Source organism: Thermobia domestica, chromosome 8, assembly GCF_964235325.1.
Source record: "Thermobia domestica chromosome 8, izTheDome1.hap1.1, whole genome shotgun sequence".
Lineage (NCBI taxonomy): Eukaryota > Metazoa > Arthropoda > Insecta > Zygentoma > Lepismatidae > Thermobia > Thermobia domestica.
In genome coordinates, this window is record NC_137461.1 from 21,994,100 (window position 1) to 22,009,552 (window position 15,453).

The 15,453-nt window shown below is 34.9% G+C and overlaps 1 protein-coding gene across 1 annotated transcript in view; it reads right to left on the bottom strand.

Annotated features, from left to right (window-relative positions):
* Nucleotides 1-2,424: 2,424 nt before the first annotated feature.
* The window catches only part of SppL (signal peptide peptidase-like protein), a 159,265-nt gene continuing 146,236 nt past the window's right edge, over nt 2,425-15,453 (bottom strand). Inside the window, exon 11 of the mRNA XM_081768243.1 lies at nt 2,425-4,922. Within this exon, the coding sequence (XP_081624369.1) occupies nt 4,854-4,922 (69 nt within the window). The 3' untranslated portion in view covers nt 2,425-4,853. The remainder of the gene's footprint in view (nt 4,923-15,453) is intronic.

Here is a 15,453-nt window from a genome sequence, read left to right on the forward strand (position 1 = left end):
CGGACTTTTTTGCAAGACCAGTTTTCCAAATGAGTCGCCATTTGTGTTTATCTACAAGTAACGCCGTAAGTGGTAGGTGGCTGAAAATCTTTACAGTTGCCAAATCCATGTATTAAAATTACCATGAATTAAAATCATCATTCCTCTATAACAGACAAAACCCAAGAAATATCGGCCTTGTAACCTGTTTCTGACCCTCCCTTGTAGAAAATGCAAACTAAACAAAGAAAACACTAAATTTCGTTTTAAAGTAAATTTTTAATTTAATAATAATCTCACAAGAGTCTTCATAGTGTGTTATACTCTGTTCCTTGCAGAGTCAAGGAGTCAAATTTACCAAGTAACAAATTTATTTATTTTCATTTTTAAGTTCAGCAGTTTCGGTTACCCTTTGGTATACTAGCACTGCAGGATGTTATAATATAATAATAATAATAGTAATAATAATAATGTGATTATGACAACGCTACTGCTACTCTGACTGAATTTGCAGGAACTAAAAAAATGTACATGAAAGAAGAAAAAAATATACGTACAAAGCTGTTACAAAATACTAAGAACAGTAACATTGTACAAAATAAATGCTACACAAGAAGGGAATCCATTTCTTTTTTTTTTTATACATTGAAAAAAATCTGTACAAAAAAAACTTCCGTCAAATGTAACGCAATTCACCAGGAACTGTGCAGTCAATATTGCACATTTTTTTTTTTTAATATTTGTTTGTGTGTATAATGTCGAAAAAAGGCATCGCAACATTTGAAAAATCATCGTCATTTTCTCCTCTGTTAACAAACAAAAAAGAAAAAAATGTCTATGACTATGCTTCACAATACCACATGACTAGGGACTTTGGAGTGTTTCTTTTTTTTAGCTCCATTTAGATAATAGAAAAAAATCAGATCACGTCTATACATCAATCCACGGTTTAAACAAAAATTCAAACTGATTCCCGTTTACGTACAAAAATGACTGTTTCGGCAGCCAGGATGACAATCTCACTCGTTTGGGTACTGTCTGACGCTACTCTCAATTACTGGGCAGTCGCTTTTGGTAAAAAGACAAACTAAACTTACTTTCAAAAAGAAAGAGGAAATGGAAGAAACGAATATTACAATTTTGAGTATGTACATTATTTTTAAACAAATTTTACTCTGGGAGAAATATTTTCATAAACCTTGTTATTTTACAGTATTTTGCAAATGACACGGATTCCGACTTTCAAATCTTATCTTCAAATGACACGGATTCCGGTCTGGATGCATTGCTTTCAAGAACTGAGACAAAATGAGAAAGTTCACCCCAGAGTCTAAACTTACAAATATATATATTTTCCTCGTTATAATTCAGGGTTATTCATTAATGTAAGCTGAAACTATGCATGAAGAATCTGACTAAATGTAAGTATTCTATTCCTCTATTTACGTTATGGAATGTACGTGTGTGAAAAGCTTTCTATCGAAGATTTTAAGAAAGTATATGATTTCCAACTATTTAAGCTTTCCAATATCTAATTATTATGAATTCTCTTCTACCTCTAAATAAATTACGTTCAACAATATAGAGCTTGTATCTACAATTTAAAACACGTCAAATCTCGGAATTTACCCTGATTCATGTGATAGTTTTGAAATTTAATGTTTGTGAACTGCATAACAGTTTGCGTCATCACAATGCAAAATCAGCGTTTTAGTTTGCGATAAAACACGCAGCAGTTATATTGTATTTTTGGATACTTTGCGTTGTGTTACCTTCCGCAATTTGCGGAGGCTGGTACGCTATACGGCCCCGTATCACTAGCGAGACAAAATAAATTATCTTAATTTTTAAAGCTATTTTGCAATATGCACAGGCCTCTTTGGAGCGTATATATATTATGTGAGTATGCAATTCATACACTCAAAGAAAGAAGGGAAAAAAAAAATATAAAATCGGAATTAGGTCTTAATTTCAAGGTTAAATTTATTTGACCTTGTTCCTGAATATATTATGCCTCATTCTGACAGCTGTTAAACACTGAATTTGCGTTTTTAGTTTGCGATAATCGGCATGGTAGTTATAATTGATTCTTGTATGTTTTGCGTTTTGTAACGCACCGCAACTTTTGCGACGGCTTATACGGAATGAGGTCCCATGCGCAACACTTGTATTCGGATATTTATTAGGAAGATATTTTTAAAATAAATTACTGAAAAAAGAATAAACAAGCAGGATATACATTATCACTATGTCTTTTTCTAAAAGACCATTATTTAAGACCCTGAATGATAGGTTTTAAACTAGTAAAAACAAGCCTGGAAGTATTTCAAGTCCAATTTTCGATTTCTCGTGATTTGAGGCAGCTTTGATGCAAGTTATTAAAATTGAGCAGAAAATCACTGGTCCCTACATTTATATACTATATGTTGTTTTAAATGCTATGTTATCAGAGACAGACAGGAGATACATAATTATTGATTCTTTTTGATTAACTATGGCTATTTTTGCTGCATCCTTTCTTTCCCAGTACGGTAAGGACTTGTCACGGCCCCGAGTTCTAGAGAAGCATTGGGAAAGATAAAACCTCAAACGTCATTGAAACTTCAGTTTTGGATGCGCTCGAATAGGAAATTGTTACCCACTACAAATTCAGTACGATTCTACTTTCTCATTTAAAACGACGAATGATTCAAGAATTCGTGCACGCATTCTATTTTTGTATTCCTTTCAACACAACAATACCCGTTTTCTGTGGTGAAGAAACGAAAATTATCTTAAACGTATCTCATCATTCTCTAAGTTTAGTCTTCATTAATCACTATTCAAACCTAAGACTGGTTTGAAGTCAGGTTTTTAGAATTAAGGAGCTGTAATGCAATTAAAAAAAAAAAAAAAAAAAAAAAAAAAAAAAAAAAAAAAAAAAAAAAAAGTGAACATGTGCATCTGGGTCTAGCATTAGATCTGGATCTTAGGTATAATGTGTCGATGCATTAACCATTATGCTAGTCAATTCTCTCCACACCAGTCACGCATAAGATGTTTACTCCTGAGGTCGGTAGCAGAAACGATAGAATTTATTCTTTGAGTTTCAAAAGGTAAAATGTGTAAAATTCGAAGAGTTAAAATTCAGGTATGAGTCGAACCCGGGTTTTCAACTCTCATATTAGAAACAATGGAAAGTTTTAGGCTTAGTGGTCCATAATGAAATCACCGATTCACCTATGCATAATCATATTCTTCCTTTGTAAAGTTTGGTTTAAAGGAACAAGTTTTGCCGATAGATGTCACTACAGTTTTCGTATCTGTTTCATGTACTTTTTACCTTTCATGAAAATTCACGATTTTTCTTACAAATTTCAACCTCCAGATTTCAAATTTTTGGAGAAGAAACTTCATAACCTATCGAAGACAACAATCTCTGCCGATTTTTTTTATTTAGAATTTTCTTCATTGTTGAAATGGATATCCAACCTTTTAATAAGGGAACGGTTTCAACAATGAAAATTCTAAATAAAAAATAGGCACGGATTGTTGCCTTTGATAGGTTATGAAGTTCCTTGTCTAAAAATTTGAAATCTGTAGGTTGAAATTTATAAGAAAAATTGTAAATTTTCGTGGAAGGTAAACACATGAGATATATACGAAGACTATAGTGACATCTATTGGGAAAACCTGTCCGTTTATACCAACCATAACTTAATCACTTTGAATACAGTTTTTGGTGTGGGTGACGTATGCTTATGTGCTTCAATAATTTCCTTCCAATGATACTCATTACTACTGAAACCTTCGTACATGTTTTTGACACGTTTGCTGTACCTCGGAAATCTGCAATCTACTCGACCAACAACTAAAGTTCATATTTTGTTAATCGAATATTCCTACTTTTCGAATATCGAATATTGTGTAATGTTCTCCCTGTCTTCTGTTATAAATCCACGATCGACGTTTACGCTTACATTAATGAAATACCCTTTACAAACATGTCTTTAAATAGGCTAATACTTTAGCCACACTGGACATCCAAAATATTTTCTTAAAAGTCACAGATTAACAAATAAAAATAAAATGTTACCAAAAAACTGCAGTTCTCATAAGTAAAACATAATATCGCTACCAATTAGATGAATTGGGGGTTTATATAACTTGTTCTGGTGGCTCCTATCATGTCTTTTATTTCTGTCTTGTGAAGCAACTGTCGAAGTCTCTCTTTTATTTTTCTTAATATTAACACTCACATTGATATAAACAAAATTCACACCTATTCTTTTCAGATATCATGAGCATCTGTGTATGTATGTGAATATTGCAACACTATCGTTAAATGAAGAATTATTCACAACACTACGAAACGGAAGTTCATTCTTCTCAGAAAACATACATCAATGAACACTTCATGACCAAAAAAAATCACATGCATCCCGTTATTTCTACAATACAACATTCACCTGTTTTATATACATGCATACACTCACACTTATCTCTTTCTCACACACACGCCCACATACAGATACACACGCTGCTGTGTATGAAATGTGCAAAGGTCGTCACAGTACAGCCAGTTATACAAATCGAAACAGATTGTTCTATTGTGCACTTTCCTTTCGGTTTTAAAAATACGTTAACTTTTCTTGTTTTCTGGATACCATCAGCAAGTACTGACCACTACAACATGATCTTCAGAAAATAAAATAATAAAAACTTCCCTCGAAGACTATATTTGTTGCTCTTCCACACTGCTCACAACCTACGAGCAACAACGTGCCAATAGTCACTCTTCACTGTAGTCTTCCGACTAATCTCTCTCAGCCTTTGAGGGTTGCTGCTGGTTTTCAGATGATCGTTTTTTAATACACAAGGACCTTGCAATGCTGTCAGACCTCCTGGTGTTTCGAAGGGGGATGAGAAATAAACGGCTCGCTCCACATTCTTCTCAGGTCACCCTGGAATCAACAAACAGGACTTAATTAAAAAGAAACCTGGAAATTTATATTTTGTAGTACTTTCACTTGAATTAATTCAGTTGCTTAACACTGAGCTTTTTTGTCGAAGCTTTCTATATTCTTCTATACAGAAACAGTAACAGAAACTATTATACGAGAGATGGACAAATATTTTCTCTTACACCATACCTTCTACAAATAAAACTTCAAACAGTAAACAAATATGACTGGCCCAACTATCGCCAAGTCTCAGTTTTACTATGTCGGTGTGCTAACCACTGCCATATCTGTCCCCAAACTAGCCACATTATCACTCTAGAAATAACTGATCAGTATTTCAATGTCTACATTAATGAATACCTACGGTAACTGCAATATCAATGCCTATGGTACAGATTTCTAGTAAATAACACCAAAATCATCCCCGTATAATATCCTTGCCGTAACACTAGAAATTTCAAGGACGAACAATGTTTTAAGCAGCACATTTTATTTTACCAATTTCAAATAATCCTTACTGTAGAATACGTCTTTGCTTGTAGCAGTAATTCAACTACACAAGAACGAAGCGACATTTTCTCAAAGGCCAAAATGGAGAAAATGTTCACAACTGATGCAAGTATAAGTCTCATACATGAATAATTTTCCTAAAATAACACTTTACATCTAATAGTAAGGCTTTTACTTATGTTCGCGTTGATAGTATTGACCTAGTTATATGTGAGTCAAAAATATGGCTGGCTACAAGCTTACTTGCACCGAATGATTACATTACTTGACCTACCATACACGTAATATACACGATCACGATAAAAGAGTGCTCACCACAATTTAATTTAATTCTGAATTGGTCTCTGTCTGTGTCCTCAGCATGCTACTATTGAAGTGATAAGTTGATCACTGCATGTTGAAATATGGGCACGGAAGTGGCCAGCAAGATTTCCTATTCTAAAGCCTGTTGTTACTAGCTATGAGGACAACTGAATCACCCCAAAAGGAAACTGACAACTTCTACGCCATAGTCCATAGTGCAATGAAACTGATTTTCTAACCGATGCCATTTGCATTAGATGGAAACTGAGGGTAGCTTAAAACAACAAAATATCGTAAGTACTGTCGTTTAACCTGTAATTTACCAAGCAAAATATAGTCACACAGACTCAACTAACTATATTTAGACACAAACGCACATTCGCAAATTGACATTATTATTGTATTTGTAAATTCTTGCGCCCGTCAGTGAAAGTTTCTGCATATTATCGCAAATTTGAGAGGAAAATTGGGGCTTACTTTGTTGATAAAAATAGCCTGGAGTCGCCAGCGTACAAATATTCAGTTCGCAGCACATATGCTGTATTGTAAAATGAAATGAAATCTTTCAGTTTTACGTCCCACGATTATGCCGGTTAGGCTAAAGAAGACGGTGATGATGAGTAATGAATGAAATGGTGGAATGAAGAAAGTGGGAAGAAACGGGAGAACCCCGAGAAAACCCACGAGCATGGTGTTTGTCCACCACAAAGTTCACTTGGCGGGGACTGGGATCGAACCCAGAACCCCAAGCACCAGAGGTGAACGCTCTACCACTGAGCCACAGCGGCCCCATGCTGTATTGTATTGGCGTCGTATGATAATAGTGCAATTATATTCTTGCTCAATATATCCCACGGAAAATTTCGTGTGTGTTCCGTTTACGTCGAAAAGCAAAACCATTTTTTAAAAAAATATATATTTCTTCTTTAACGTGACCACTCAAGGTTTTCCCAAGTGGATCCAGGCCGAAAAAAAACTACAAAACATTTACTTTAAAACCCACCTGGGATATATTATATATATATAGACAGATCCAGGATATGATCAAGGGAGGGGCTAAACCATAGTTTGCAGTTTTATCCAGTGTAAAACAGGATTGAAGCCGATTTTATCCATTATACCTAAGAGTTAGGGGGGGGGGGATACAGCCCCTATAACCCCCTTAGATCCGTGTATATAACAAATGTTTATGCGGTGAATTAGACACTTTTACATATTATTAAGATATACTATCTACGTAGTCTCAGTATTTATGCTAAAAACTACTAAAACTATTCTAAGACCATTGTGACCAAGGTAATATACCAAGGGAATGAATTTCCACCTTGATTTGAAAAAATAAAATAAATTAATGTATGGATTGTGTTTATATTTGAAATGATAAACCCAATTTTACTTTTAAAAAATATATGTTAAAATGCAATAATAAAATTTCGAGAAGATAGCGGTCTGGAATGTAGGAATAATATCTGAACCAGTCTTGCCACAAAAGCAAGCCTGGAAACATTTATGACGCGCTGAACAAAGGGGATTTGACATTGGGGGGGGGGGGACGAAATTCAAATTTAACACCACACAAAAACGGTCTGATCAATTTGGAGCCTTTTTTCACAAGGTTAGTCCTTTAACCTTGGAAAATTTACCTATTTACTTTGGCGTGGGGTGGATAACTGACGAAGAAGGAGATGTATGAGTGGCAAAATTCAAATAATACGATATACATGTGTTCACTTCAGCGCGAGAAACGAAAAAATGAAATGAAATCTTTGAGTTTTACGTCCCACGGTTATGCCGGTTAGGCTAAAGGAGACGGTGATGATGAGTAATGAATGAAATGGTGGAATGAATAAAGTGGGAGGAAACGGGAGAACCCCGAGAAAACCCACGCACACGGAGCGCGAGAAACTAGTAAGACACGAAACTGAGGCGGTTTAAAATTCAAAATCACCATTCTCATACAAAAACTTTGAGTGATTTTGAGGTGAGGTGATTTTGAGTTTAACGTCCCGTTCAGCAGCGAGGCTATATGAGACGTGGACCTACTGATTAACGTGGAATCCGAACCACATGAGCTCCCGCCGGGAATCGAACCCGGGTTTGAGTGATTTTGAACATTCTTTGTACACGGGTAGACTTTTAGCCCAGGAACGTTCATGGGTGTATATATTCATGTAAAAGCAGAAATTAAAAGGGTTACCGCAAAAATAATCAAATTCAACATCATCACGTGAAACGGACTAACACGAGTTGCTTTCATCACATGTTCGTATCTTTCTCTCTTGAAAAATTTGCAGGCAATTTAGAACAGATGACGATCGGATTCACATTGCATTATGTAGAAAAATAACCATAGCTTGTACCCACTTCTTACTGGAATCTGTTTGTTAATTCCGTATTAAAAGCCAGTACGAACAAGAGGGTACGAATATTTCAATTTTCCCTGAACTAACGAATTTATCTGCATCTATTGTCACAGGTGGAATAGAAAACAAAATAAAGAATAGGCCATATCTTTTTGTAGATACTTAACATGTTGAAACACTTGAATCACACAGTACACAAAAAGGGACATTAAATACCGAACTAAGCAACCAAATAACACATAAAAAGTATTATTTAGACAATATACAAACATTAAATGTAATAAATAGTTAATTTGGGTTTGCATTCGCACTGTACCATATAAATGTAATTTCAACATGCTAATTACCTACAAAACGCTACGATACATTCTATCCACGCTAGTCTAGTAGCTAGCTCGTCTTTGTTATATGTGGTCCGGTTCAATTCTCGAATGCAACACACTGAAATGTGAACGCATTATAGGGTTCAGACCTCGCCTAAAAACTGTAGGTTCACGTTTCATCAGAGGTGAAAAACCCAGTTAAAAAAACAGTCCAGTAGGTTTTATTGGGTAATATTGGGTTTTATTAAATTTTGTACGTATATTTAGTCATATTCCTACTTAAAATACTACTTAAGCATATATGTACTAGTGTACACATGAAACTATGGAATTCCCTTGTGGGATCGCGGTAGTTCACGTCTGGCGCGGGTTAGTAGTTCAATCTCGGCTTCCGCTAAGTGCATTTTGTGGTGGACAAACATCGTGTGCATGGGTTTCTCAGGATGGTTTCGCCATGCTACCATTATTATCCATATAATCACAGTCTCCCTTAGTCCTGGTGCATAATCATAAGACATTGAACTAAACTTAGAAATAACAAAAAAAGAAAGAAAAAAATAATGCACAAGGAATCCGTGATGTCCCATATGAGTTTCGTTGGACACACTTTGCACCATTGACACTCGTTTTACGATTTCTAGAAAGAAGGCAGTACATAGTTTTCTAGAGTAACAATCAGGTGAATAATCTTAAGTAATACAGAATAGGAATAAAATTCCCTCTTAAACTTGATTCAAATCCTTGAATCAGCAGTCCTGAGTTTCACTCAAAACACGCCAGGCAAATACTGAAATAGGAACTCAAATTCAGGAGGCAGAGATAAAAAAAAAAAAGATTTAAAAAAAAGGCTTATTGAATGGATGTTTTTCTAAAAGAAAAATGTTTTGAGAACTGAAATGTTGGAAGTGGATTTTTTTTTCTCATTTTCAGTTGCCAATTTGGTTTCTTACAATAGACATTACGATTAAAGGGGTTTTGTGACACAATAATTGGACTTCGCTTCACATATTCCATCAGATACGCAAGAAGCATTCGGGAGTTCCACAATCTGATTGCCGTTAGTGTTGAGAAGATAGAAATGGATCTTTAGTAATTTCCTTTTTCAATTTAAGCGGTCTCGATTTGTAATGAACTGACACATGAAGAAAGCCATTGTATCTGTTTATATTAATATGCAAGTATGTAACAAAAACAAAGGAAATGTAGCCGCATTACTTTTGACTCTATACTAGCTAAAGTGCTCGTTCTTTTCCCGGGAAGAAATAGGTTCAAGGAAAATGTCTGAACCGCCTCTACTTCTTAGGATACGCATATCAATGAAAGTGTAGTAAGATATTCTATTTCTGGTATGAATTTTAAACCCCCTTCTCCTTTAGGATACGCCTTTTAAGGAAAGTTACATGATGATATCCCAGTTTGAGATAGGTTCTAAAACTCATTTCAAACTGTTTAACCATTTCCCGTGACGCGATCACAAACAATAGACATCGTCGATTTAAATGTGAAGAAAGAAATTATAGAAAACACTCTCATTCTTCCCTTAAAATTGAAATTTTCAAAAACAAAGTGACGTGTCCCCTTATTTTTAGTGAGGTATTAATATACCGAATTTCATCTTCCTAACTTGACGTGCTTACGAGATATTGTAATTTTGGCTGAAATTTTAAACCCCCTTTACTTCCATTACGATGTCCCCTTTAATCAAAGTAAGACAATAAATAAATAAATAAATAAATAAATAATGAACTATGTTCCAATCATTTCAAACTGTTCAATCGTTTCCCCGCGATGCGATTACAAACAGGCAACATCGCGTTCAATGAAAACAAAGGAATTATAGAAAATTACCCCCTCCCCTTAAAACGAAAATTTTCATAAACGTTGCAACACATGTCTACTTATTTTTAATGAGGAGTTTATAAACCGAGTTTTATCTTCCTAACTTAGCAGGCTCGTGACATTTTATTTTTATGAATTTTGAACTTCCTCTACTCCTTTTTCTAGGATCCGCTGTTAAATCAAAGTAATATAAAATTCCTAGCTCAAGGTAAGTATCAACTATTGTATGTTCAAAAATTCATTTCAAATGGTTTAGCCGCTTTCCCGTGTTGCGCGCACAAACAAGATTCGTTTCATTTTTATATAACAGATTATAGTTTGACAGTGTTCCAGCAAATTTGATCAAGCGCAAACAAAATTAATCATGAATGATCTTCAAATCTTTTTTGTTTTCAATGGTACTTTGTCCTGGTGGTAAACACATATTTTAAGCCAATTTTGAAACTAGGCATACACTAAGAAGTACGATTAAAGAAAGTAATTATAATCATATTAAGGTTATTATTTCAATCCAAATTTTGAAGTATATTTTTGAGGTGGGCTTTTTTTGACTTTTATTGCGAGTTTTACAAAAAAGAAAAATTCCAACAACCCAGCGTTTCATACAGCCTAGGTGCTGAAAAAGGCCGTTGAACTTCCATCACGGAATTCAATCACTAGAATAGAACACGCAGAAAAGTCATATGTACACCACGCGAAAGAGCTTGCTTTACATGGCATGATATTTTCTCAATTTTGAAATCTCAAGTTGTTGTAGATTTCTACCACTTCCCGTTTTAGTGAAACGTCCACTGTCGATTTCTAGATTCATGAAGACGAAACACATTTGAAGTCTACACGATTATTTTTAAGATTTTTGACAAACCCTTAAACTCTACTATCCATTTCATAAAGATAGGCCCCTGACTTCGCGGTGCTGCCGTGACGTCCAGTCAAAACTTGTATTTCATTGTCATACCTCGTTGGAATTGCTGGAATGTTGTCTTTTCAATACTTAAGATATAAAAATTTTCTTTGTACTATGTAGTGAGAAAAAAATAAAAATTAATGAAAAAGTGCGTATTTTTTCGTACTTTTTTGGTAGATCAATGTTTATAGAGCTATATCTCAGAAAAGATATCACGTGAAATAATTTCCTGTGTACAGTATGTAGATGCATCCATTAACTGTAAGATGTGAAAAGTTCAATTTTCATCACTTGATATTTTTTGTGTAATTAAAAACAAATGTACGACGCTCTGATCTCCTTTACCATGGTAGGTAGAGAAACGTACAAAACACTGTTCGAAAATTTGGAAGTCTAGTGTTCCAAATATTTGGAACTATAAACAAAAAAGGGTTTAGTTGGTAGAGTATTTTTTTTTTTTTTTTTAATATATTTACTTCAACATATTCTCTGCGTTAAGCGGTGAGCCATGTTGCAACCCAATCTTTAAATTCCCCGCGCTTATATGAAGAAACAGCATACAGTAAATGGAAGTGCGGCAACGCTGTCGTACACTGTTGTCGCGTTCAGGAAGCTTGTAGCGCGATGCCTACTTCATAAGAATGTAATAGGAAAAGTATTTATTATAACCTTTCACAACATCATAAAAATATCAATGCATGCACACTTATGTCCAAAATTATTGTCGCATGTCTATAAATATGTTATTGTAGGAATATAATTTGATAACGAATTCGCCTGGTATTTCTTATAATGTTAGTATGTGTATAATCGGCAAAGACATGTATGTGGCAAATTTCATGTCAAAAGAGCAGTAAATAAGAACAATAAAACGAAACTAAAATTTTCTTATCCATTTAGGAACATTTTGTTTTACTAATGCTAATTTTCGTATTCTTTTCCTATGAAATTTATTACAAATATAGATTTCCCGACTCTACATATAGTATCAGTGTTAAAAGTACCCTGCAAAATCATTATCAAATTATATTCTTACAAGAAGACAGTTATAGATATGCGACAATAATTTTGGACGTGAGTGTACACATCTCAATGTAATCGAAATAAAACGTTGAAGAAACACATCCAAAAACTCATCTCTTAATCTACTTTCTTCATTCACTTTCGTCATGGCTTTGTTGACTCATCGCTGCTCCTGCTATCTTCGCTAATATTTATAAACAATGGCTCCATTTCTACCTCAAGATCTATCAGTATACACACTCTACAGCTTACGAACATGTTAAAGGTTAAAAAGAAATGTAGCCCTAATGTAGCCTTGGCAATCATGTGTTCACCCAAGTTCTGCGATCAATTCCCCTGCCGAATGTAACACAGAATGAGTCCTTTGTTTTCTTTCAACGAAAGTAAACAATGCAATGAGTAGGTGACGAGAGCTGTATTTGCGTCTAATCACGTCGCACTGATTAAATCTTCAACACTTCCCTTCGGTTCGTAGGCGTCAAAAACTTCCACACACACTCTCATCATATGGGTTCATTGCAATGAAACGGACGAATGGGCATTTATATTTTTGTGAGTATATCTTGTGCTTTTTGATTGAAAAAAAAAAAAAAAAAATTCCTTCACGAGCGGCGATATTACAAAAAGAAGAGGCAAAATGTTTAGCGATAATGAAATTGCAGAATGACTCCGACTCAGACGGTTATGAGGTAGTAATTAATAGTAAGGACATTGATTATTCTGTGCTCAGTGGTGTATCCGGGAGCGAACAAGATAGTAACTCTGTTTCAAGTAAACCTGAAGCTGAAAAAAAAAAAAAAAAAAAAAAAAAAAAAATCATTCTTATTCAAAGGCAGATTCTAATGTAGCTTGGAGCTCTTAGATCTGAAAACAGATTTTCTGTGAAGTGTAAACTCAATATTACATATCAACTAAGGTTGTGTCATATAATAAACTTTGTGCGTGTTTTTGTTTCTGTGCAAGTGTATTTTGTACTGCGTGCAATAAGTGAAAAACTGACAAAAAGCAACAAATTTTCGAGGACCATCACATGCAAATCCAAACAAGATAAGAGTTTGCTTTTTTAATTTTGAACACTTGGTACATTTTCTGTATATCCTGTTAATTTCTAAGAAATTGGTTTAAAATCTGTGGAGACATTACATTTTAAAAATATCTCTAAAAAGTGCCGGACAGTGTGCGTGACAAGTTTAAATACCCGTCCGGCTGGGAGTCTATACGCGCCAGGAAAATGTGGCAACGTAGCACTCCGTATAAACTGCGATAGCGAAGGGCGCAAAGCAGAAATAATCATAATGTCATATTTGTGATTGTTTATCTTTTAAAACAAGTCAAAACAGTTTGGTTGAAAAAGCTATTTTAAGATCTTTCTAAAAGTTTTTTCAGATTGTTAATACACCGCAGCAATTCAGAGATAATGATGTCTCACTTTTTACTGAATAACAAGAAAATTACTACGTGTTGAGTAATGAAATTTTCAGAACTTACAGGTAATAGATGCACCTACATATCGTGCACAGGAAATTATTTCGTGTTATCTCAATTCCGAGATATAGTCCTATAAACATTGATTTACCAAAAAAGTACGAAAAAATACGCACTTTTTCATTAATTTCAATTTTTTTTCTCACTACACAGTACAAAGAAAATCTGTATGTCTTAAGTATTGAAAAGACAACATTCCAACAATTCCAACGAGGTACGACAATGCAGTATACGTTTTGACTGGACGTCACGGCAGCACCGCGAAGTCAGGGGCCTATCTTTATGAAATGGATAGTATATACCATATTGCAACCGGAACAACATGTACAATGAAGAAAAATTATTGCTAGGCAAAAAGACAGTCACCACAGTGAGTTTTATTTTCAGAACTGCATCAATCTGTTTCTGAAAATTCCTGGAATTGTATCTCTACGTACAGTTTTAAAACAAGAGAACAGGTAATACGATAAAACTAATTAATAAAAGACGATTCAATAAATATTATAGTAAATCGAATAGAATAGCTTCGCTTAATAGAATATTTTTTATTTCTCATCAATTAAGTTAAAATTAGGCTTATCAATCCTCTGCTCCGAAGGAAAACCGGTTCCTGATTATATGCAATTTCATTTTCGCCTTTTTCAGTTTATAACTTGAAAATTGAGAAAGGCTTCCTCTTCTTTTTGTGGGGAGCCCCTATGTATGTTTCAGGAAAAAAAATATTTGTCCTTATTAAATAAATTAAAAAAAAAAAAAAAAAAAAAAAAAAAACTTGTTCCGCTTTGTAATTTGCTATTCCTGTGCTTTAATCTTCTTTTAATCTTAAAATAAAAAGGGTGAAGACGAAGCAACACTGGATACAACTAGTATGGATTACGGACTTCGCTTTAAACATGGGTCATCAACACTATTATATACGAGAAGGTATCATAAAGTTCGTGCAATCACCTAGAAGGTGACCAACCACGAACTCTCTCAAGCATTTTATTTAGATCCTTGTACGTTAACCATGCAAGTTCTGGACTTTTTGTTTTTGTTTTTGTTTGTTTGTTTGTAAATCACTGAAGGTTCGATGATTAACAAGCTTGAGGCACGAAGCGTCATTAAGTTTCTCCATCTTTAGTGGAAATTAGCAAAGCAGTTGGACGAAGAAATGAAAGAACCCTATGACGATGAAAGCCCATCTTATGAGATGGTATCCAAGTAGAAACGACAATTCCAAACTGGACATACGACCACTGCGGACGCCTCTAGATCTTGAAGATCATCTTTCACTGATGCCGCCGCCTTGACGGAGAAAGTTAGAAAGATCATAACGGAGAACAGGAGAATAACCACTGCAAGTGTTGTGTGTCTGCCTGGAATATCAGTCACAACCAGCTGCATTTTCAGAAAGTGTCAGCACGGTGGGGCTACGACTGGTTACACCTTTTCCAGAAGAGAAATCGCGAGGACGCTGCAAAAGAAATGTTGCATCACTGTGAGGTGGATGAAGAGAACCTTGTCGGATGAAAGTTGGGTTTATCTTTATGACCCAGAAACAAAGAAAATGAGCAACAATGGAAATACCCTTTCTCCCCCAACCGTAGAAGGCACGAGTGCACAACTCTGCCGCCAAGGTGATGCTTTCCGTTTTCTGGGACTGTGTACTTGCGTGTCTGCGGTTTACATTGAACTATTTTGCCATTTTCTCCAAATAACTTCATAGACCCGCGGTATAATAATGAAAAATGTCTATTACCCATTAAATCGAAGCTATTACTCCAAACCAACCGTAT